Raw genomic sequence first — 25,964 nt, 5'->3', positions numbered from 1 at the left:
TGAGATCAATTTTTCTTTATTTTTATTTTTTTATCTCATGCTTTCCAGGTTAGAGGAGAGATCTAGTGTCTTATACAACCCCAGATGTCTTCATAAAGAGGACCTGTCATATCTTATTCCTATCACAAGGGATGTTTAAATGAAGTGATAAAAATTTTAAAAAAGGGACTCTAAAAAAGTAAAAAAATAATAAAATAAATAATAATACATATTTTTTTATTATTAAAGTGCATCTGTCCCACTGTACTCGTGCGCAGAATCGAACGCATACGTAGGTCTCGCACACACATGTGGGGTATCTCTGCGAATGTTATAGCGAGAACGAAATATCTAGCGCTTCTCTGTAACTCTAAACTGGTAACCTGTAAAAAATCTTTAAATCTATTTAAATGTATCATAATAATAGTGTGTGACTGTGGGGTGGGGTGGGGGGGGCATTAGAGTGTAAGCTCTTCTGGTACAGAGGCTGATGTGACTAGCTCAGTGTTCTCTGTACAGCGCTGCGGTATATGTCAGAGTTATATAAATGACTATTGATCAGTGTAATCTCAGTTTTCCATATTAAAATCAGTGTTACTTACCAATTTTTGGTCTAGGCAGACCATATACTTCTTCACCCAGTCTGAATCTGTGGGGGCACAGAGGTGTTTGTTCTTGTTTGTTGTGAATCTAGACAGACAGTTTTAGACATAGTTACATAAATAGATGTTTGTTTTTTGTTGTTTTGTTTTTTTTTTACTTTCATTTGGTTCTATTTTCTTACAATCTTTTTTTTTTTGTTTTTTTTTTCGTATATCTAAACGCAAAAAAAAAAATAAAAAACCATGTGTAATTTGTCCCAGACCAGTGTAATTTTAAACCAATTACATATATATATAAACAGTGATCATTTTATTTTTTAGTTCTCCTGCTCTACCAAAATAAGTTTTTTTTTAGTGCAAGCATGTCAACATTTTTTAATCCCTCCAGCAAGCTCTGTTTGGCCCTTTAAGAGGTTTTTAACCACTTGACCTCCAAAAGGTTTTACCCCCCTTCATGACCAGACCATTTTTTGCTACTTTAACTGACAATTGCGTAGCCGTGCATCACTGTACCCAAATACAATTTTTAGAATTTATCATTTTTTAAATTTTTTTATTATAGAAATAAAAAATAAAAAATAAAACATATTGGGAAAAAAATAAACAATATTTTCTACTTTGTGTTATAAAACAAATCCAATGAAAAAAATAATAAAAAAAAAATTCTTAATAAATTCTGCTGAAGTCTCTGACCATCTCCTGTACTATGTCTTCTGCAGTCTCTGACCATCTCCTGTAGTATGTCTGCAGTCTCTGACCATCTCCTGTAATATGTCTGCAGTCTCTGACCATCTCCTGTATTATGTCTGCAGTCTCTGACCATCTCCTGTATTATGTCTGCAGTCTCTGACCATCTCCTGTAGTATAGGGTGACCACATAGTAGTATAGGGTGACCCCCCCCCCCCCCCGCACCCGCCCAAAAAAAGATGGTTTTGATATTTTAAACAGTGGTTTTCAGCTCAATAGAACTTGATTTGGAATAGATAGCCAGAATTTAAAGGTGCCACACAGAAATACATATGTAACAAAAAAAAGAAAAAGGAAATGTTATTGTTATGAACATACAGTATCTAGAAGGAACATTGTTAAAAGCAATACATGATTGCATTGCAAGCAAGCATGTTCTCATAGATTAGTGAGCACAAACCTCAGGCACTCGGGCGGCTCGGGTGTTGGTCGCGGTCCTTGTAGGCGGGAGGAGGCTCAGGAGGAGAGAAGAAGTCTGGCTACTGGCAAACGGTGGCAATGCAGCAGTGGCGTAACTTGAACCTTCAGGGCCCCAGTGCAAGAAACCATGAAGGGCCCCCCTGACATTCCCCGCCCCCAACCCGGCGCCCTTCCCTCTTGTCAAGTGTTGCCAACCCCCAATTAATTTTTTTCATTGATAAAGCAACTGTTGAGACAATGAACACCTTGGCCAGGTCTATGTACAACATAATATAGAACATACATAGTATAGAGTGCAGGGTCAGAAATATGTAACAAAGAAAACAACATATGGAGTGCAGCAGTCAGGATGAGTGCTACATTCCCATCAGAGTCCTCCCTTACATCAAAGTCCACAGCATTCCCTCTATAATTCAGAGTCCCCCTTACATACCTGTCTCCAGAGTCCCACCTTACATCCTCCAGCATGCCCCCCTACATCATTGCCCCTTACATCTGTAACTCCAGAGTGCCCCCTTACATCTGTAACTCCAGAGTGCCCCCTTACATCTGTAACTCCAGAGTGCCCCCTTGCATCTTCCAGAGTGGTACTAAGGGGGCACTCTGGAGGATCTAAGGGGGTGCTCTGGCGGTACTAACTCAGTACTTCCAGAGGGCCCCCATTAGATCCTTCAGAGTGCCCCCTTACATCCACCTGAGAGCCACCTTACATCCTCCTTCAGAGTGACTCCTTACATTCTCCTCCAGAGTGCCTCCTTACATTCTCCTCCAGAGTGCCTCCTTACATTCTCCTCCAGAGTGCCACCTTACATTCTTCTCCAGAGTGCCTCCTTATATCCTCCTCCAGAGTGCCTCCTTACATTCTCCTCCAGAGTGCCTCCCTACATTCTCCTCCAGAGTGCCTCCTTACATTCTCCTCCAGAGTGCCTCCTTACATTCTCCTCCAGAGTGCCTCCTTACATTCTCCTCCAGAGTGCCTCCCTACATTCTCCTCCAGAGTGCCTCCTTACATTCTCCTCCAGAGTGCCTCCTTACATTCTCCTCCAGAGTGCCTCCTTACATCCTCCTCCAGAGTGCCTCCTTACATTCTCCTCCAGAGTGCCTCAGTACATTCTCCTCCAGAGTGCCACCTTACATCCTCCTTCAGAGTGCCACCTTACATCCTCCTTCAGAGTGCATCCTTACATCCTCCTCCAGAGTGCATCCTTACATCCTCCTCCAGAGTGCCACCTTACATCCTCCTCCAGAGTGCCTCCTTACATCCTCCTCCAGAGTGCCTCCTTACATTCTCCTCCAGAGTGCCTCCTTACCTTCTCCTCCAGAGTGCCACCTTACATCCTCCTTCAGAGTGCCTCCTTACATTCTCCTCCAGAGTGCCTCCTTACATCCTCCTTCAGAGTGCCTCCTTACATCCTCCTCCAGAGTGCCACCTTACATCCTCCTTCAGAGTGCCTCCTTACATTCTCCTCCAGAGTGCCTCCTTACATCCTCCTCCAGAGTGCCACCTTACATCCTCCTTCAGAGTGCCTCCTTACATTCTCCTCCAGAGTGCCTCCTTACATCCTCCTCCAGAGTGCCTCCTTACATCCTCCTCCAGAGTGCTACCTTACATCCTCCTCCAGAGTGCCACCTTACATTCTCCTCCAGAGTGCCTCCTTACATTCTCCTCCAGAGTGCCTCCTTACATTCTCCTCCAGAGTGCCTCCTTACATTCTCCTCCAGAGTGCCTCCTTACATCCTCCTCCAGAGTGCCTCCTTACATTCTCCTCCAGAGTGCCTCCTTACATCTTCCTTCAGAGTGCTACCTTACATCCTCCTCCAGAGTGCCTCCTTACATTCTCCTACAGAGTGCCTCCTTACATTCTCCTCCAGAGTGCCTCCTTACATCCTCCTCCAGAGTGCCACCTTACATCCTCCTTCAGAGTGCCACCTTACATCCTCCTTCAGAGTGCCTCCTTACATCCTCCTCCAGAGTGCCACCTTACATCCTCCTTCAGAGTGCCTCCTTACATCCTCCTCCAGAGTGCCTCCTTACATCCTCCTCCAGAGTGCTACCTTACATCCTCCTTCAGAGTGCCTCCTTACATCCTCCTCCAGAGTGCCACCTTACATCCTCCTTCAGAGTGCCACCTTACATCCTCCTTCAGAGTGCCTCCTTACATCCTCCTTCAGAGTGCCTCCTTACATCCTCCTCCAGAGTGCTACCTTACATCCTCCTCCAGAGTGCCTCCTTACATCCTCCTCCAGAGTGCCACCTTACATCCTCCTCCAGAGTGCCTCCTTACATCCTCCTTCAGAGTGCCTCCTTACATTCTCCTACAGAGTGCCACCTTACATCCTCCTTCAGAGTGCCACCTTACACCCTCCTCCAGAGTGCCACCTTACATTCTCCTCCAGAGTGCCACCTTACATCTTCCTTCAGAGTGCCTCCTTAGTATTACTGTACTAAAGGGGCACCCTGGAGGATGTAAAGGGTCACTCTGGAGGTACTAAGGGGTCACGCTGGAGGTACTAAGGGGGCACTCTGGAGGAGGATGTAAGGGGCACTCTGGAGGAGGATGTAAGGGTCACTCTGGAGGTACTAAGGGGTCACTCTGGAGGAGAATGTAAGGGGCACTCTGGAGGAACTAAGGCGTTATGCTGGAGGAGGAACTAATGGGGGTCACTCTGGAGGCAGAACTAAGGGGTCACTCTGGAGGAGGATGTAAAGAGGCACTCTGGTAGCACTAAGTTAGTACCTCCAGAGTGCCCCCTGCAGAGAGCCCTGAGGAGCGATGGCTGCCATAGATGCATGCCATGCAGACCAGTCTGTTATGATCATGTTAGTGTTAAGAGGAGCAGAGCACGCTGCCTACCTGCCAGCCATCCTAGTTCCGTCCTTCTCACCTTCACCCTACTACGGTCCCACATTCACTTGTTCCAGCTTGTGGTGTATGTTTCTAACTGTGGATTACTGTGGCTTCTTGTTGTCGGCATCACCTCCAGCAGCAGGTGTCTTCCGTCTTTCTGGTGGAGTGCAGGGAGGGGGGGGAGAAGTCCGGTCTACAGATGACACATCAGCCAAAGCGCTGGGACAGGAATCCTGACACCGCGTCCTCCTTCACTCATGTCAGCCAAGAAACCTCTGCAACTGTTTTGCTAGCCGGGGATCAGGGATTCTGCACTGCCACTCTGCCAGTACTATTGGACCCAACCCCTGCCGCCCGAGCAGAAGGGAGTAAGCCCCGGGATCGGCACTGGGCACTGGCTGCCGTGGATCCTGGCTTACCAGCACTGCAGAATGCCGCTGGACTGGAGTCAGGACTCAGGAGAAGGAGCTACAGAAGACGCTCTCTGGCAGGCCTGGGCTCTGAGTCCGGCTGCTCTCTGCTGCTGCGGTGCGGCTGGAGGCGGAGAAGGAGAGGAGGTGGGTGGACTCGGAGTGCTGCGCAGGGCAGCTCTGGATAAGGCCACGCTCAGCCGACGTCACTGGTTGCTAGACGCGAGTCGGGGCGGCCCTAGCAACCAGTTCGGCAATGTTTATCAGGGTGGATGTGCGTGCTTATTTCATTCCGGAACACTGTATTGTCCCGGAATGAAGGTGCCCGGGACACGGGGCACAAACTTGAATCAAGGGACAATCCCGGGCAATCCGGGACACGTGGGCACCCTACTGTAGTATGTCTGCAGTCTCTGACCATCTCCTGTAGTATGTCTGCAGTCTCTGACCATCTCCTGTATCATGTCTGCAGTCTCTGACCATCTCCTGTCATATGCCCATAGTTGTTGACTTTACAGTATCTCTGATAATGATATTCAGTGAATTTTATATGTGGCCCTGCGGTGATGTTGGTGGCTTCAGTTGAGGCCCCCCATATCATGAAAGTTGACCCCCAATGGTCTAATCCCTTATTAGTTATGGACTTTTATAATTTTCAGATACTTACACAATAGCTGGAATGTCGCAGCCGGAGAACAGGCCCTGATGCTTGTAGGTGCTGATGATTTTGTAGGGGATCTTTTTATCATTTGTTGCCAAACAACAACCAGAGGGGTTTCTGCTAGCGGCGGACACTAGGAGAGAAAAAAAAGAATGTATAAATTAGATTGTAAGCTCTTCTGCTACAGAGACTGATGTGACTGGCTCAGTGTTCTCTGTACAGCACTGCGCTATATGTCAGAGCTATATCAATGTATAATAATAGTGTGTGACTATGGGGAGACATTAGAGTGTAAGCTCCTCTGGTAGAGACTGATATGAATGTCTCAGTGTTCTCTGTACAGCACTGCAGTATATGTGAGAGCTATATAAATGTATAAAATAGTGTGTGATTGTGGGGGGGGGGACATTAGAGTGTACATTTTTGCTTATTAAAAAATCATACAAACATACAGCTTATGAATAAAAACATATTTACACAAAAATAAACAACTAAACAAGAACAAGCGTGCTTACATCAGCAAGTAAAGAAAAATGGTTCCTGACCAGATAACATAGAAAGAAACGTATTTTAATGACAACAAAAAAAGAGACTACAAACCCCAAACCTCAACTTAAACACAATCCAGGCTAAGAAACATTTTCAGATCTAATCACCACCAGGATGCGATTCCAAACCCCCCCCATTAACCCCTCCCCCCATATCATTCACCCCAACTTCCATATCATTCACCCCGACTTCCACATCATTCACCTTCCATTCTGCACCAGCCACCCTCATTCCCTTCCCACCTCCAGTGCCGTCACTAGGGTTGGTGTCACCTGGTGCGGCAAAACATGGTGTCACCCCCCCTCCTGTCTATCCTGCCCAGCGCCCTGCAGGCAGTGCACGGTCACGGGGGGCATCCCTGAATGGCCCCTGTGAATGATAGTATAGGGCATGCTGGGTGGCATAGGGCAGGTTGGGGTGGCATAGAGAAGGTTGCGGTGGCATAGGGCAGGTTGGGGTGATATAGGGCAGACTGGGGTGATATAGGGTAGGCTGGGGTGGTATAGGGCAGGCTTGGGTGGTATAGGGCAGGTTGCGGTGGCATAGGGCAGGTTGCAGTGGCATAGGGCAGGCTGGGGTGGTATAGGACAGGTTGGGGTGGCGTTGGGCAGGTTACAGTGGCATAGGACAGGTTGGGGTGGCATAGGGCAGGCGGACGTGGTATAGGGCAGGGCAGGCTGCGGTGGCATATGGAGGGTTGCGGTGGTATAGGGCAGGCTGGGTTGGTATAGGGCACGTTGGGGTGGCATTGGGCAGGTTACAGTGGCATAGGTCAGGTTGCAGTGGCATAGAGCAGGTTGTGGTGGCATAGAGCAGGTTACGGTGGCACAGGGCAGTTTGCGGTGGCACAGGGCAGCTTGTGGTAGCATAGGGCAGGTTGGGGTGGTATAGGGCAGGCTGGCGTGGTATAGGGCATGTTGGGGTGGCGCTAGGCAGGTTGGGGTGGCATTAGGCAGGTTGGGGTGGCATAGGGCAGTTTGCGGTGGCATAGGGCAGGTTGCAGTGGCATAGGGCAGGCTGGGGTGGTATAGTGCCAGGTTAGTACTCTATGTAGTGACGTGTACAGTAACTTATAGCATGCCCGGAGATGAAGACACTCGGACTGTTCTCACCTTTTTCTCCTTCATCCGAAGGAGTCTGTGGGAGGAGTGGAGAAGGCAGTCACACCCCCAGCTCCGCCCACCAACTCCAGCTGCCTCCGGAGACATTGGAGATCATACAGTGTCACACAGCCACAGCATAAGATTGGGGAGTGGTTACAGGCAGCATCCTCTGCACGGCTTGGTGCCCTGCTCACACTGACAACCACAAGCAATTTAGTACAGTATGTAGCGGTGGGCGGCGGCCCCGGCCGGTGTCGCCCTTCTGGTGGGTGGCACCCGGTGCGGCCCACTCCCTGCACCCCCACAGCAAGGCCACTGCAGTGGCATCACTAGGGTTGGTGTCACCTGGTGCGGCAAAACATGGTGTCACCCCCCCTCCTGTCTATCCTGCCCAGCGCCCTACTGGTAGTGCACGGTCACGGGGCGCATCCCCAAATGGCCCCTGTAAATGATAGTATAGGGCATGCTGGGTGGTATAGGGCAGGTTGGGGTGATATAGGGCAGGCTGGGGTGATATAGGGCAGGCTGGGGTGATATAGGGCAGGCTTGGGTGGTATAGGGCAGGCTGGCGTGGTATAGGGCAGGTTGTGGTGGCATTAGGCAGGTTGGGGTGGCATAGGGAAGGTTGTGGTGGCATAGGGCAGGTTGCGGTGCCACAGGGCAGGTTGCGATGGCATAGGGAAGGTTGGGGTGGTATAGGGCAGGCTGGCGTGGTATAGGGCAGGTTGCGGTGGCATAGGGCAGGTTGCGGTGGCATAGGGCAGGTTGCTGTGGCATAGGGCAGCATAGGGCAGGTTGGGATGGTAAAGGGCAGGCTGGCATGGTATAGAGAAGGTTGGGGTGGCATAGGGCAGGTTGGGGTGGCACAGGGCAGGTTGTGGTGATATAGGGAAGGCTGGCGTGGCATAGGGCAGGTTGGGGTGGCATTGGGCAGGTTGTGGTGGCATAGAGCAGGTTGGGGTGGCACAGGGCAGGTTGGGGTGGTACAGGGCAGGTTGCGGTGGCACAGGGCAGGTTGGGGTGGTATAGTGCCAGGTTAGTACTCTATGTAGTGACGTGTACAGTAACTTATAGCATGACCGGAGACACTCGGACTGTTCTCACCTTTTTCTCCTTCATCTGCGGGATCAGCCAGAGTGAAGAAGTCTGTGGGAGGAGTGGAGGAGGCAGCCACACCCCCAGCTCCGCCCACCAACTCCGGCTGCCTCCGGAGACATTGGAGATCACACAGTGACACACAGCCACAGCTTAGGGGATTAGTTACGGCTTGGTGCCCTTCTCACACTCGCAACCACAAGCAATTTAGTACAGTATGTAGTGGTGGGCGGCGGCCCGGCCGGTGTCACCCTTCTGGTGGGTGTCACCCAGTGCGGTCCGCCCCCCCCCCCGCACCCCCATAGCAACGCGACTGCAGTGCCGTCACTAGGGTTGGTGTCACCTGGTGCGGCAAAACATGGTGTCACCCCCCTCCTGTCTATCCTACCCAGCGCCCTGCAGGCAGTGCACGGTCACGGGGCGCATCCCCGAATGGCCCCTGTGAATGATAGTATAGGGAATGCTGGGTGGTATAGGGCAGGTTAGGGTGATATAGGGCAGGTTGGGGTGGTATAGGGCAGGTTGCAGTGTTATAGGGAAGGTTGCGGTGGTAGAGGGCAGGCTGGGGTGATATAGGGCAGGCTTGGATATAGGGCAGGCTGCTGTGGCATAGGGCAGGTTGCGGTGGCTGGTTGGGGTGGCATAGGGCAGGTTGGGGTGGCATTGGGCAGGTTACAGTGGCATGGGGCAGGTTGGGGTGGCATAGGGCAGGCTGGGATGGTATAGGGCAGGTTGGGGTGGCATTGGGCAGGTTACAGTGGCATGGGGCAGGTTACAGTGGCATGGGGCAGGTTGGGGTGGCACAGAACAGGTTGGGGTGGCACAGAGCAGATTGCGGTGGCATAGGGCAGGTTGAGGTTGTATAGGGCAGGCTGGCATGATATAGGGCAGGTTGGGGTGGCATTAGGCAGGTTGGAGTGGCCTAGGGCAGGTTGCGGTGGCATAGGGCAGCATAGGGCAGGTTGGGGTGGTATAGTGCAGGCTAGCGTGGTATAGGGCAGGTTGGGGTGGCATAGGGCAGGTTGGGGTGGCACTAGGGTTGCCACATCATCCCTTTAATCCAGGACACACATGAATTACACAGGTTCTGAGGCTGATTTAATGCAGATAAGGCACCAAGTGAGTTTAATTACCGCCTTAATCAGCCACAGAACCTGTGTAATTCATGTGTGTCCTGGATTAAAGGGATGATGTGGCAACCCTAGGTGGCACAGGGCAGGTTGCGGTGGCATAGAGCAGGTTGGGGTCGCATAGAGCAGGTTGGGGTGGCATAGGGCAGTTTGGGGTTGTATAGGGCAGGCTGGCGTGGTATAGGGCAGGTTGGGGTGGCATTAGGCAGGTTGGGGTGGCATAGGGCAGGTTGCGGTGGCATAGGGCAGGTTGCGGTGGCACAGGGCAGGTTGGGGTGGCATAGAGCAGGTTGGGGTGGCACAGGGCAGGTTGGGGTATTATAGTGCCAGGTTAGTACTCTATGTAGTGACGTGTACAGTAACTTATAGCATGCCCGGAGATTAAGACACTCGGACTGTTCTCACCTTTTCCTCCTTCATCTGCGGGATCAGCCAGAGTGAAGGCGTCTGTGGGAGGAGTGGAGGAGGCACCCACACCCCCAGCTCGGCCCACCAACTCCGGCTGCCTCCGGAGACATTGGAGACCACACAGTGACACACAGCCACAGCTTAAGATGGGGGAGTGGTTACGGCTTGGTGCCCTGCTCACACTCGCAACCACAAGCAATTTAGTAGAGTATGTAGTGGTGGGCGGCGGCCCCGCCGGTGTCACCCCTCTGGTGGGTGTCACCCGGTGCGGCCCGCCCCCCCGCACCCCCATAGCAATGCCACTGAAGTGGCGTCACTAGGGTTGGTGTCATCTGGTGCGGCAAAACATGGTGTCACCCCCCCTCTTGTCTATCCTGCCCTGCAGGCAGTGCACGGTCACGGGGCGCATCCCCGAATGGCCCCTGTGAATGATAGTATAGGGCATGCTGGGTGGTATAGGGCAGGTTGGGTGGTATAGGGCAGTAGGGATGAGCCGAACGCCCCCCGGTTCGGTTCGCACCAGAACCTGCGAACGGACCGAAAGTTCGCACGAACGTTAGAACCCCTTTGACGTCTATGGGACTCGAACGTTCGAAATCAAAAGTGCTCATTTTAAAAACTAATTTGCATGGTATTGTCCTAAAAAGGGTTTGGGGACCCGGGTCCTACCCCAAGGGACATGTATCAATGCAAAAAAAACTTTTAAAAACGGCCGTTTTTTCGGGAGCAGTGATTTTAATGATGCTTAAAGTTAAAAAAAAAAAGTGAAATATTCCTTTAAATATCGTACCTGAGGGGTGTCTATAGTATGCCTGTAAAGTGACGCGTGTTTCCCGTGTTTAGAACAGTCCCTGCACCAAATGTCATTTTTAAAGGAAAAAATCTCATTTAAAACTGCTTGCGGGTTTAATGTAATGTCGGGTCCTGGCAATATGGATGAAAATCAGTGAGACAAACGGCATGGGTACCCCCCAGTCCATTACCAGGCCCTTTGGGTCTTGTATGGATATTAAGGGGAACCCCGCACCCAAATTAAAATAAGGAAAGGTGTGGGGCCACCAGGCCCTATATACTCTGAACAGCAGTATACAGGCGGTGCAAACAAGACAGGGACTGTAGGTTTGTTGTTAAGTAGAATCTCTTTGTAATTTTGAACGGGTACATTTTTAACGTGTTTAGCTCCAGCCAAAAAATCTTTTTTAAGCTTTTTGGAAAACATAGGGAAGGGTTGTCCCAATGGATTGGAAAGCATCAGTGGAAAGGAGAAATGTTTTTCCTATATTAACTCTTACAGGAGAGAATTTCCCTTCCTAGGGGTAGATTTCATCTCACTTCCTGTTGTCTGCTTCCGTTTGCAAGTAGGAGTCGTTTGTAAGTTAGTTGTTTGAAAGTAGGGTCCTGCCCTATATACTCAGCAGAAATTTGGGCCTTAGGTGTTGCTGTGGCCACAACACTGTAAGCCCCCACAGGGCCCTGCTGTGAAATATTAGATCAAGAATTGTAATTACATGCCCCTGTTGAACAGGAGCTGAAAAATTAGGCCTTAGGCACTGGTGCTGGTGCCACAACACTGCAACCCCTCACAGACACTCTAGTTGGAACGCAGGAACGAGCCCTGCTGCAAAGTATTGCATCAAAAATTGTAATTACACGCCCCTGTTAAACAAGGGCTGAAAAATTGGGCCTTAGGCACTGGTGCTGGTGCCACAACACTGCAACCCCTCACAGACACTCTAGTTGGAACGCAGGAACGAGCCCTGCTGCAAAGTACTGCATCAAAAATTGTAATTACACGCCCCTGTTAAACAGGGGCAGAAAAAATGGGCCTTAGGCACTGGTGCTGGTGCCACAACACTGCAACCCCTCACAGACACTCTAGTTGGAACGCAGGAACGAGCCCTGCTGCAAAGTATTGCATCAAAAATTGTAATTACACGCCCCTGTTAAACAGGGGCAGAAAAAAATGGGCCTTAGGCACTGGTGCTGGTGCCACAACACTGCAACCCCTCACAGACACTCTAGTTGGAATGCAGGAACGAGCCCTGCTGCAAAGTATTACATCAAAAATTGTAATTACACGCCCCTGTTAAACAGGGGCTGAAAAATTGTGCCTTAGGCACTGGTGGTGGCGCCCAGAACCAAAAATGTTCTTACAAGCTATCAGCGTGATGATTGAGGAGGAAGAGGATAATTACTCAGGGATAGTCACTCAGCATCAGCATAGACAGTCTTTGAAGGGATCTGAGATTTCAAAAAAAATTATTCGGTTACATCAGCATCAGGTGCTTGGTAGCTGGTGGTGATCCAAGACTGATTCATTTTTATGAAGGTCAGTCGATCGACTGAGTCAGTGGACAGACGCACCCTGTGATCGGTTACGACGCCTCCAGCAGCACTGAATGTGCGTTCCGAAAGAACGCTGGATGCAGGACAGGCCAGTAGCTCAATTGCATACTGTGCAAGCTTTGGCCAGTGATCCATCCTCAAGACCCAGTAACCCAGAGGATTTTCGGTGGGAAAGGTGTCCAAGTCTGATCTTGCCCCTAGGTATTCCTGCACCATGTAAAACAGACGCTGGCGATGGTTGCTGGAACCGATCATACCTTGGGGCTGCGGACCAAAAAATTGTCTGAACGCATCGGTCAGACGGCCACCTTCTCCACCGCTCCTTCTTTGACTGACCGAAGCCTCAGCAACACGTTGTCCAGAAACAGGAGTTTGTAACCTCCCAGTCTCTGGGAACGCGTTGCACAGACCTTTCTGCAAGGCCTCCCGAAGATGTTTCATCCTCTGCTCCCTCTGCGATGGCAAGATAAGGTCCGCAACCTTACCCTTGTAACGTGGATCAAGGAGGGTTGCCAGCCAGTATTGGTCCCTCTCCTTGATACCACGAATACGAGGATCCTTACGCAGGCTTTGCAGGATCAGGGAGGCCATGCAGCGTAGGTTTGCTGAGGCATTCGGTCCGGAGTCCTCTGGGTCACTAAGGACGACATGGTCCTCAGCCACCTCCTCCCAGCCACGTACAAGTCCATGTGTTTCTTGGGACTGATCCCTTAAAGACTGCTGCTGATGCTGAGTGCCAGGCTCCACCTCCATACTGACACAATCTTCCTCCTCCTCCTCCTCCTCCTCGTCCTCTTCCTGTGTGATCGGCGGGCACGCAGGAACACTGTCTGGATAAAGGGGGCCTTGAGAGCCAAGGAAGTCCTCCTCTTCCTGCCTCTGTTCTGCCTCAAGTGCCCTGTCCATTATTCCACGCAGCGTGTGCTCCAACAGGTGGACAAGGGGGACAGTGTCACTGATGCATGCACTGTCACTGCTCACCATCCTCGTGGCCTCCTCAAATGGTGACAGGACAGTGCATGCATCCCTGATCATGGCCCACTGGCGTGGGGAAAAAAAACCAAGCTCCCCTGACCCTGTCCTGGTGCCATAGTCGCACAGGTACTCATTGATGGCCCTCTGCTGCGTGTGCAGCCGCTGCAGCATGACCAACGTTGAGTTCCACCTGGTGGGCATGTCACAGATTAGGCGGTTCTTGGGCAGGTTAAACTCCTTTTGGAGGTCCGTCAGCCGAGCACTGGCATTATATGACCAGCGGAAATGCACACAGACTTTCCTGGCCTGCCTCAGGACATCCTGTAAGCCCGGGTACCTGCCCAAGAACCGCTGCACCACCAAGTTAAGGACGTGAGCCAAACAGGGCACATGGGTCATTTGTCCCTGTCGGAGGGCAGAGAGGAGGTTGGTGCCATTGTCGCAAACCACCATTCCTGCCTTAAGTTGGCGTGGCGTCAACCACCTCTGAACCTGCCCCTGCAGAGCTGACAGAACCTCTGCCCCAGTGTGGCTCCTGTCCCCCAAGCACACCAGTTTAAGCACCGCATGGCATCTTTTGGCCTGCGTACTTGCGTAGCCCCTTGAACGACTACGGAGCACCGCTGGTTCCGAGGAAGAGGCCATGGAGGAAGAAGAAGAGGAGGGGGTGGAGGAGAGAGGTGTGTCACAATCATTAGCATTTTGGAGGCGTGGTGGCGGAACAACCTCCAACACTACTGCACCTTGTCCTGCATCCTTCCCAGCTGCCAGCAGAGTCACCCAATGCGCCGTGAAACTTAGGTAACGTCCCTGTCCATGCCTGCTGGACCATGAGTCAGCGGTAATATGCACCTTACCGCTGACCGCCCTGTCCAGCGAGGCATGGACATTGCCTTCCACATGCTGGTAGAGAGCCGGAATCGCCTTCCGTGAGAAAAAGTGGCGTTTGGGTACCTGCCACTGAGGAACCGCACATTCCACAAACTCACGGAAGGGGGCAGAGTCTACCAACTGAAAAGGCAGCAGTTGAAGTGCTAGCAATTTTGCCAAGCTAGCATTCAACCGCTGGGCATGTGGATGGCTGGGAGCAAACTTCTTTTGGCGGTGCAGCAGCTGGGGCAGAGAAATTTGCCTGGTCCAATCTGACGTCGGTGTACCAAAAGCAGATTGCCCACAAGTACTTGGCTGTGACACACCTAATTCTACACCTTCATTCCTCTCAGTGCAGGTCTCAGAGAGGACTGAAGGTCTAGTGGGGTTGGAAATCTCAGCTGATGAGGAGCAAGGAGAGGTCCTCTTTGTTCTTTGGTGTGGGTCTTTTAGATACGCTTGCCAACGAACTGCATGGCAGGTCAACATATGTCTGGTCAAGCATGTGGTACCGAAGCGGGAGATGTTTTGGCCACGCGAGATACGCTTGAGACATATGTTGCAAATAGCAGCGGTGCGATCTGATGCACTCGTCTCAAAAAAGGCCCACACCAAAGAACTTTTTGAATAACGCGCAGAGACTGCAGCGCCCTGCACACGTGGAGCTTTGGGGTGTGATGCAGTCAATGTGCTGCCCTTAGGCTGGCCCCTGGAGGGCATCCTGCCTCGTTGGTGATGTGCCGCCTCCTCCTCCTCCTCCTCCTCTCTCCTATCAGGCACCCACGTTGAGTCAGTGACCTCATCATCCCCTCCCTCCTCATCACTGGAGCAAACCTGGCAGTATGCTGCAGCAGGGGGAGCATGACTGCCAGATTGCTGTCCTTCTTGGGCACCCCCTCTGTCCGTGCTCGTGTTACTGCCTTCATCGAGCTCAGTATCATCATCAGAGCCTTCCAAACGCTGGGCATCCTCCTGGAGCATGTACCCAACACTGTGGTCAAACAGTTCGAGGGACTCCTCAGGAGGACATGGTGGGGCTAGGGAAGGAGTCACTGATGACATTGAGCCGAGGGAAGAGGCCGCTGCTTTGCCAGACAAAGTACCCTGGGCATGGGTGAGAGAGGATGAGGAGGATGAGGACGGCTTGGTCATCCACTCGACCAAGTCTTCCGCATGTTGCGGCTCAACATGGCCAGCTGCCGAAAAAAAGGCCAAGCGTGTCCCATGGCCACGTGCTGATGAGGATGCACCGTCTCCACGACCAGCACTAGACACAGAGCCTGCTTGCCCTCTCTTATTGGCTTGTGACTGTCTGCCTCTCCTTCTTGGCCTTCCAGACATACTAATGGCCTGTAGCTGCCCTAAGCTGGGATATATATATATATATATATATATATATATGTACTGATACTGCAGCTAGCAAAATCAACTGCCTGCCTGTAGTATGAGAACACCACCAGCCTTCTACAGGTAGCTTTAGCTGAACACTGTGAGGTGGACGCACCCCACTAACTTGTAGGTTTAGCTGAACACTGTGAGTAGGACGCACTGCACTAACTGTAAATAGTCTAGCTGCCTGACTGTGGTACTAATAGGATCAAAAGAACACCAGCAATTTTCTTCAGGTAGCTGTATTTACTGTAACAAGACAAGCCTGCCTGTCAGTAAGAAGATAACAGAAACGGATCTAGCTGAACACTGTGAGCAGGACGCACCCCACTAGCTTGTAGGTTTAGCTGAACACTGTGAGGTGGACGCACCCCACTAACTTGTAGGTTTAGCTGAACACTGTGAGCAGAACGCACCCCACTAACTTGTAGGTTTAGCAGAACACTGTGAGCAGGACGCACTGCACTAACTGTAAATAGTCTAGCTGCCTGACTGTGGTACTAATAGGATCAAAAGAACACCAGCAATTTTCTTCAGGTAGCTGTATTTACTGTAACAAGACAAGCCTGCCTGTCAGTAAGAAGATAACAGAAACGGATCTAGCTGAACACTGTGAGCAGGAAGCACCCCATTAGCTTGTAGGTTTAGCTGAACACTGTGAGGTGGACGCACCCCACTAACTTGTAGGTTTAGCTGAACACTGTGAGCAGGACGCACCCCACTAACTTGTAGGTTTAGCAGAACACTGTGAGCAGGACGCACTGCACTAACTGTAAATAGTCTAGCTGCCTGACTGTGGTACTAATAGGATCAAAAGAACACCAGCAATTTTCTTCAGGTAGCTGTATTTACTGTAACAAGACAAGCCTGCCTGTGAGTAAGAAGATAACAGAAACGGATCTAGCTGAACACTGTGAGCAGGACGCACCCCACTAGCTTGTAGGTTTAGCTGAACACTGTGAGCAGGACGCACCCCACTAACTTGTAGGTTTAGCAGAACACTGTGAGGTGGACGCACCCCACTAACTTGTAGGTTTAGCTGAACACTGTGAGTAGGACGCACTGCACTAACTGTAAATAGTCTAGCTGCCTGACTGTGGTACTAATAGGATCAAAAGAACACCAGCAATTTTCTTCAGGTAGCTGTATTTACTGTAACAAGACAAGCCTGCCTGTCAGTAAGAAGATAACAGAAACGGATCTAGCTGAACACTGTGAGCAGGACGCACCCCACTAGCTTGTAGGTTTAGCTGAACACTGTGAGGTGGACGCACCCCACTAACTTGTAGGTTTAGCTGAACACTGTGAGCAGAACGCACCCCACTAACTTGTAGGTTTAGCAGAACACTGTGAGCAGGACGCACTGCACTAACTGTAAATAGTCTAGCTGCCTGACTGTGGTACTAATAGGATCAAAAGAACACCAGCAATTTTCTTCAGGTAGCTGTATTTACTGTAACAAGACAAGCCTGCCTGTCAGTAAGAAGATAACAGAAACGGATCTAGCTGAACACTGTGAGCAGGAAGCACCCCATTAGCTTGTAGGTTTAGCTGAACACTGTGAGGTGGACGCACCCCACTAACTTGTAGGTTTAGCTGAACACTGTGAGCAGGACGCACCCCACTAACTTGTAGGTTTAGCAGAACACTGTGAGCAGGACGCACTGCACTAACTGTAAATAGTCTAGCTGCCTGACTGTGGTACTAATAGGATCAAAAGAACACCAGCAATTTTCTTCAGGTAGCTGTATTTACTGTAACAAGACAAGCCTGCCTGTGAGTAAGAAGATAACAGAAACGGATCTAGCTGAACACTGTGAGCAGGACGCACCCCACTAGCTTGTAGGTTTAGCTGAACACTGTGAGCAGGACGCACCCCACTAACTTGTAGGTTTAGCAGAACACTGTGAGCAGGACGCACCCCACTAACTTGTAGGTTTAGCAGAACACTGTGAGCAGGACACACTGCACTAACTGTAAATAGTCTAGCTGCCTGACTGTGGTACTAATAGGATCAAAAGAACACCAGCAATTTTCTTCAGGTAGCTGTATTTACTGTAACAAGACAAGCCTGCCTGTCAGTAAGAAGATAACAGAAACGGATCTAGCTGAACACTGTGAGCAGGACGCACCCCACTAGCTTGTAGGTTTAGCTGAACACTGTGAGCAGGACGCACCCCACTAACTTGTAGGTTTAGCAGAACACTGTGAGCAGGACGCACCCCACTAACTTGTAGGTTTAGCAGAACACTGTGAGCAGGACGCACTGCACTAACTGTAAATAGTCTAACTGCCTGACTGTGGTACTAATAGGATCAAAAGAACACCAGCAATTTTCTTCAGGTAGCTGTATTTACTGTAACAAGACAAGCCTGCCTGTGAGTAAGAAGATAACAGAATTGGATCTAGCTGAACACTGTGAGCAGGACGCACCCCACTAGCTTGTAGGTTTAGCTGAACACTGTGAGCAGGACGCACCCCACTAACTTGTAGGTTTAGCAGAACACTGTGAGCAGGACGCACCCTACTAACTTGTAGGTTTAGCAGAACACTGTGAGCAGGACGCACTGCACTAACTGTAAATAGTCTAGCTGCCTGACTGTGGTACTAATAGGATCAAAAGAACACCAGCAATTTTCTTCAGGTAGCTGTATTTACTGTAACAAGACAAGCCTGCCTGTCAGTAAGAAGATAACAGGAACGGATCTAGCTGAACACTGTGAGCAGGACGCACTGCACTAAATGTAAATAGTCTAGAAGATAACAGGAACGGATCTAGCTAAACTGAATACAGTGTATATATATATATATATGCAACACCTGGGATGCATATATATACACAATACACTTTAAGTGCAGCTAACTGACTGACTGTCCAGCCTAATCTAGCTAACTCAAATGAAATGACACTGTCTCTCTCTCTCTCTATTTCTCAGCACACCGGAACACACTGCACAGGGCCGCTGTGCAGGCGGCCTTATATGGTGTGGGGCGTGTACTAAATCCCCTGAGCCATAATTGGCCAAAGCCTCCTTGGCTTTGGCCAATTACGGCTCTCTGTTAAGGCGGCGCTGTGATTGGCCAAGCATGCGGGTCATAGTGCATGCTTGGCCAATCATCAGCAAGCAATGCACTGCGATGCCGCAGTGAATTATGGGCCGTGACGCGCCACACGAATTTGGCGCGAACGGCCCATATCGTTCGCAATTCGGCGAACGAACGAACAGCCGATGTTCGACTCGAACATGGGTTCGACTCGAACACGAAGCTCATCCCTATAGGGCAGGTTGCGGTGGTATAGGGCAGGTTGCGGTGGTATAGGGCAGGCTGGGGTGATATAGGGCAGGCTGGGGTGATATAGGGCAGGCTTGGGTGGTACAGGGCAGAATGCGGTGGCATAGGGCAGGTTGGGATGGCATAGAGCAGGTGGCGGTGGCATAGGGCAGGTTGCGGTGGCATAGGGCAGGTTGCGGTGGCATAGGGCAGGCTAGGTGGTATAAGGCAGGTTGGGGTGGCATTGGGCAAGTTGCAGTGGCATGGGGCAGGTTGGGTTGCATAGGGCAAGTTGGGGGGGCATTGGGCAGGTTACAGTGGCATGTGGCAGGTTGGGATGGCATAGGGCAGGTTGGGGTGGCATAGAGTAGGTTGGGGTGGCATAGAGCAGGTTGCGGTGGCATAGGGCGGGTTAAGGGTTGTATAGGGCAGGCTGGCGTGGTATAGGGCAGGTTGGGGTGGCATTAGGCAGGTTGGGGTGGCTTAGGGCAGGTTGCGGTGGCATAGGGCAGGTTGCGGTGGCATTGGACAGGTTGCGGTGGCATAGGGCAGCATAGGGCAGGTTGGGGTGGTATAGGGCAGGCTGGCGTGGTATAGGGCAGGTTGGGGTGGCACAGGGCAGGTTGGGGTGGTATAGGGCAGGCTGGCGTGGTATAGGGCAGGTTGCGGTGGCACAGGGCAAGTTGGGGTGGTATAGTGCCAGGTTAGTACTCTATGTAGTGATGTGTACAGTAACTTAAAGCATGCCCGGAGATGAAGACACACGGACTGTTCTCACCTTTTTCTCCTGCATCTGCGGGATCAGCCAGAGTGAAGAAGTCTGTGGGAGGAGTGGAGGAGGCAGCCACACCCCCAGCTCTGCCCACCAACTCCGGCTGCCTCCGGAGACAATGGAGATCACACAGGGACACACAGCCACAGCTTAAGATGGGGGAGTGGTTACAGGCAGCCTCCCCCGCACGGCTTGGTGCCCTGCTCACACTCGCAACCACTAGCAATTTAGTACAGTATGTAGCGGTGGGCGGCAGCCCGGGCCGGTGTCACCCCTCTGGTGGGTGTCACCCGGTGCAGCCCGCCCCCCCAAAGCAACGCCACTACAGTGGTGTCACTAGGGTTGGTGTCACCTGGTGCAGCAAAACATAGTGTCACCCCCCCTCCTGTCTATCCTGCCCAGTGCCCTGCAGGCAATGCACAGTCACGGGGCGCATCCCCGAATGGCCCCTGTGAATGATAGTATAGGGCATGCTGGGTGGTATAGGGCAGGTTAGGTTGATATAGGGCAGGTTGGGGTGGTATAGGGCAGGTTGCGGTGGTATAGGGAAGGTTGCGGTGGTAGAGGGCAGGCTGGGGTGATATAGGGCAGGCTTGGGTGGTATAGGGCAGGCTGCTGTGGCATAGGGCAGGTTGCGGTGGCTGGTTGGGGTGCCATAGGGCAGGTTGTGGTGGCATTGGGCAGGTTACAGTGGCATGGGGCAGGTTGGGATGGCTGGTTGGGGTGGCATAGGGCAGGTTGGGGTGGCATTGGGCAGGTTACAGTGGCATGGGGCAGGTTGGGGTGGCATAGGGCAGGCTGGGGTGGTATAGGGCAGGTTGGGGTGGCTTTGGGCAGGTTACAGTGGCATAGGGCAGGTTGTGGTGGCAGAGGACAGGTTGGGGTGGTATAGGGCAGGCTGGAGTGGTATAGGGCAGGTTGGGGTGGCATTAGGCAGGTTGGGGTGGCATTAGGCATGTTGGGGTGGCACAGGGCAGGTTGCGGTGGCATAGGGCAGGTTGCGGTGGCATAGGGCAGGCTGGGGTGGAATAGGGCAGGCTGGCGTGGTATAGGGCAGGTTGGGGTGGCACAGGGCAGGTTGCGGTGGCATAGGGCAGGTTGCGGTGGCATAGGGCAGGCTGAGGTGGTATAGGGCAGGCTGGCATGGTATAGGGCAGGTTGGGGTGGCACAGGGCAGGTTGCGGTGGCATAGGGCAGGCTGGAGTGGTATAGTGCCAGGTTAGTACTCTATGTAGTGACGTGTACAGTCAATGTAAATGTAAATGTAAACAGACAGATCTCCATGCTGTTAGGGGTGAGGAGAGCGATCTGTTGTTCATACTAAGTATGAACAACAGATCGCTCTCCTCACTCAGGCAGTTCCATCCCCCCACAGTTAGAATCACTCCCTAGGACACACAATTAACCCCTTGATTGCCCCCTACTGTTAACCCCTTCCCTGCCAGTGGCATTTACACAGTAATCAGTGCATTTTATAGCTCTGATTGCTGTATAAATTGCAATGGTCCCAAAAAAGTGTCAAAAGTGTCCGATCTGTCCGCCATGATGTCACAGTCCCAATAAAAATATCGCAGATCGCCGCCATTACTAGTAAAAAAAATAATAATAATAAAAATGCCATAAAACTTTCCCCTATTTTGTAGACACTATAACTTTTGCGCAAACCAATCAATATACGCTTATTGCGATTTTTATTACCAAAAATATGTAGAAGAATATATATCGGCCTAAACTGAGGAAAATTTTTTTTTTTTTTTTTTAAATGGGGACATTTATTATAGCAAAAAGTACAAAATATTGTGTTTTTTTTTTTTTCAAAATTATCGTTCTTCTTTTGTTTATAATGCAGAAAAAAAACAAAAAAAAACGCATGATCAAATACCACCAAACTAAAGCTCTATTTGTGGGAAAAAAAGGACGTCAATTTTGTTTGGGTAAAACGTCGCAAAACCGCGCAATTGTCAGTTAAAGAGGAAGTAAACCCTGATGGGTTTTACTTCCTCTTTTGCTCCCTGTATAGCCTGCAAATTAAAAGCATAATGGGCTAGTATGCATCACATACTAGCCCATTATGTGACACTTACCTGCAAAAGAATCCAGCGATGTCCCCTGTGTAGGCAGCATCCATCTTCAAGCCCCTCTTCCTTCCGGGCCGTGGATTCCGGCTCTGTGATTCGCCGCGCATGCGCACAGTAACGCCACACGCTACGGAAGAAACGGCACGGAGGTTCGTTTCTTCCCTGTGCATGCACCGTTCACTTTATCAGCGGACTACAAGTGAAATATCTCCTAAACAGCACACATTTAGGTGATATTTCCACTACCGATAGGTAAGCCTTATTCTAGGCTTACCTATAGGTAGAAGTCCCAAAAAAGGGTTTACAAACACTTTAAAGCGGGAGCGCATGCGCGGCATGGGACGGAGCGGTGGCTTCTAATCAGAGCTCCGGCGCCTTCAGGGCTTAAAGCCACCTAAACGGGGTCATAATCACACAAAAACGGCCTGAAAGTAAGATACCCCCGCAGACTATCATCTGTGCATGCCGAATTCGCGGAAGAAAAGACGATGGAGCCACCAGAAGTCTCCAACTCCCTATCTGCTTAGATCACAGGAGAAAAGCATGGCTAAATATGGCGCTGGCACCCTGCCTACATCATCTGCCGCCCATCCTCCTGCTAAAGACCTACAATAGACGGACACAGGATCTTCAAAAAGCAGTGAGTACACTCCCTTATCTAAATCAGATTTGGACAACAATTTAGAAGCTTTATACACTAAATTGCTCACTAAATTCCAAACAGAGATACCAAAATCCACTTGTACCTTATCCCAGGAAATTGCAGCAATAGGAATACGTACTGACCTGCTAGAAAATAAGCACGATGATCGATCAATTGCTTATAATGATCTCTCCAGAGAACATGAATCTCTTGCATCAGCTTTTACCCAGTTGCAAGCACACGTGGAGGATTTGGACAATAGAAACAGAAAGAATAATCTTAGAATAAGAGGAGCTCCAGAATCTGTCACAGATTTAATCGCATACTCCACAAAATTATTCCAGTCTCTATTACCAGAGCAAAACCCCGAATCCTTCAAATGTGACCGCATACATCGAGCACTTAGAGCTAAACCTCCGCCTGATAAACCCCCCAGAGATATTGTATTTTGTATGAAAGATTTCCTAATTAAAGAAGAAATAATACGTGCTGCACGGGGCATAAGAAACATCACGTTAGATGGAGTTCAGTTACAGATTTATCTGGACATCTCGCAGGTAACGCTTGATAGACGCAGAAAAATGAAAGAAATCACCTCAGTTCTCTCCACAGCAAGGATCCGGTACAGATGGGGTTTCCCCTAATTCCTCATAACGGTACCACCTACATAGCCACCAACATCACCGAAGGTCAAGACATCCTGACAAAATTAGGTCTTCTAGATCCCAGCAACCTCCCACGTACTCCTTCTACAACCCGCCCAGCTCCTATCTGGAACACCCCGGCTTCACGTGGAGACAGACGCAGATACAGACACGATCCCGCTCAATGGAGCTAGAAAAATCTACAAACATTTTTTAGTTTCCAGGAAGACAATTATTTTAATTTTTAATTTTTATTTTTTAATTTTTTATTTTTTTCTTGTGTTTTTTGTGTTTTTTTTTTTTCTCCCTCAATACACTGCTCATTATAAGTCATTTGTGCATCTGCTTCTATATTTATGCAGATGTGTGAATATTGATACATGTAATTTTGTGTGTTTTTGCAAATTCCATATCATTTAATCTTATTTAATTTTACTTAATTTTTTTTTGTTTAATTTTAATTTTTATATTTTAGTATTATATACAGTTTATTACCTAACTGGTATGTGCCTACTCACCCTTACTAATTATCGAGGCCTTGCAATCACATACATCTATGAATAACTAATGGTAATTCTGTATTAATTCAATATATGATTTCATAATGAGGCAAGTATATTCAGATGGACTTTTTAAGCTCATCTGAATAATGGTACTACACTGACATCTACTGTCGCAACATGGCACTACAAGCCTTAAATATCTTTCTCTTTTTTTTTTTTTTTTTTTTGTTTACAAACTTTTTTATTTGGTACAAAGAAATAGTACAAAAAGCTTATTGACATATGCCATACAATGTACACTCAAAGTAATTTTTACAAAAAGGAATAACAAAATATATTAAGTGGTTCTTGAATGGAGTACAGATTTATATATAAAAATATAAATATTCCTATTATACATAAAGCTCTATATTAATATAATACTCTTCAGTGAACTTCAGCATTTGGTAGAATTATTCAGTGTTAAAGAAGAGATTAGCATGGTTAAACCATGGGTCCCATTTCTTTGTGTAGAATTGGTTAGTGTTTTGTATTGTGTGGAATATTTTTTCCATTAAATTAATATTTTTAATTCTGGCTTTCAAATGTGAAAGAGCAACTGTGGGGGATTTCCAATGGTATGCTATCAACCAGTGTACAGCAACACATATTGTGTGGATCAATCTCATATTATGTATGGAAAGACCGATGATAGGGGAAAATAGGAGACAGTTATATTTAGTGAGGTTTATGTTACTATGTGAAATTTTGGAGGCAAATTTTTCAAGTTGTTTTCATATCTGAGTAACTTTATCACAATCCCAGAAGATATGAGAAAAGGATCCTGATGAATTGCAACCTCTGAAACATGTATGGGGGGTGTCAGGGAAAATAGCATGAATTTTTACTGGAGTATAATACCACCTTGTGAAAAGTTTGATTGCAGTTTCTTTGATCGTGATTGATCTTGTGCATTTGTGTAAGTTAGAGATACATTTGTCCCAATTTTCCATTGTAAATGAGAAATCACATTCTTGTTCCCACTTAAGCATATAGGGAAGTTTGGATTGTTCTGCATTATTGACTAGATTAGAGTAGATTTCAGATATCAGACCTGCTCTCCTAGGTGTTTTTAGACAAATGTTTTCAAAAAATGATGGTGGGAGTGAGTTTACTGTTTGGAAATATGTACTAAAAAAATGTCTAATTTGGAGAAATTTATTAAACTCAGTATTGGGGATGTGATGTCTAGATTTCAATGAAGAGAATGAAGTGAAGTTGTTGTTTTCTAAAAAATTAAAGAGGGATATTAGGTTATTATTTGTCCACCATGAAAAGTCTCCTCTCTCATTTGAGGAAGGGGGGAATTTTGGGTCACCAATAAAGGATGCAAGTGGAGGTGTGTTAGAGGTTAAGTTATATTTTTTGTTATGTAGTTTCCATAATTGATATGAATGTGAGACTAATTGATTAAGGTTGTCTAGGATGTGAGTTGATACTTTATTACCCCATAATATACTTGAGATAGAATATGGTTGGATGGAGTCTTTTATCTAACCCATGGGACTTTGGGGTTGGGAATGTGCCATTGTGCTATTTGTGACCATCTGGCGGCTACGTAATAAAGCCAGAAGTCTGGGAGACCCAGACCACCGTTTTTCTGTGGATTGTGTAATACTGATCTAGATAGACGTGGACGGGAGTCTGACCAGATAAATTTATTGATTTCTGTTTGGAATTTAGTAATAGTTACTTTATTTAATCTGATTGGGAGAGCTCTAAATAGGTATAACATTTTTGGTAAGATTGTCATCTTAATCGCTGTAATTCGGCCAAGAAACGATATTTTAAAAGATTTCCATAATTTGAGCGTCAATCTCATTTTTTGTATTAATGGGGTGTAGTTTTTTAAGGAATGGTCATTAATATTTGGTGTAAGATATATACCAAGATAAGGGAGAGAATCCATTGACCATGAGAAATTGAATGAGGAACGTAAGGAGTCTAATTGGGATGATGGGATGTTAATTGGCATTCCTATAGATTTGGTGACATTCACTGTTAGGACAGATAGTGAGGCGAAAGTTTTAAGAGTATGTAGTAAATTTGGTAAAGCAATATTGGGTTGTGTGAGGAATAATACCATGTTGTCCGCATACATACCGTATATACTCGAGTATAAGTCGAGTTTTTCAGCACATTTTTTTGTGCTGAAAGTGCCCCCTCGACTTATACTTGAGTCAAGCACTTTTCTGCAGCAAAAAATGTCATTTTCCGAACCGAATTTGGGGCTCCATATCTCAGGGCCACTTGGTGCTAGGAATCCCAGATTTGGTGTGCAAACCCAGAGGAACTGGTACCACAATATATCCAAAGCTTGAGTTCCTAGCACCAAGTGGCCCCAAGATACGGGGCCCCAAAATCGGTTCGGAAAATGTCATTCTCTGCTGCAGAAAAGTGCTTGACATTTTTTGAACCGACTTTGGGGCCCCGTATTTCAGGACCACTTGGTGCTAGGAACCCCAGCTTTGGCTAGTT

The 25,964-nt window shown here is 48.8% G+C and overlaps 1 protein-coding gene across 2 annotated transcripts in view; it reads right to left on the bottom strand.

Annotated features, from left to right (window-relative positions):
* LOC141121844 (C-C motif chemokine 21a-like) overlaps positions 1–25,964 on the bottom strand; it is a 43,720-nt gene that overhangs the window by 4,237 nt on the left and 13,519 nt on the right. The window contains exons 1-3 of one of the 2 annotated variants that reach the window (XM_073611586.1): positions 22,444–22,567; positions 5,676–5,802; positions 582–669 (exon numbers count right to left, since the gene is read on the bottom strand). In XM_073611586.1, the coding sequence (XP_073467687.1) occupies positions 582–669; positions 5,676–5,802; positions 22,444–22,516 (288 nt within the window). In that variant the 5' untranslated portion in view covers positions 22,517–22,567. Of the gene's footprint in view, positions 1–581; positions 670–5,675; positions 5,803–22,443; positions 22,568–25,964 lie in introns of those variants that run through there. The other variant, XM_073611594.1, reaches the window with a different exon arrangement.

The sequence above is a fragment of the Aquarana catesbeiana genome, linkage group LG01 (genome assembly GCF_042186555.1).
Source record: "Aquarana catesbeiana isolate 2022-GZ linkage group LG01, ASM4218655v1, whole genome shotgun sequence".
NCBI lineage: Eukaryota > Metazoa > Chordata > Amphibia > Anura > Ranidae > Aquarana > Aquarana catesbeiana.
Note: the sequence above shows the minus strand (reverse complement) of the source record. Positions and strands in the feature narration are given on the sequence as shown.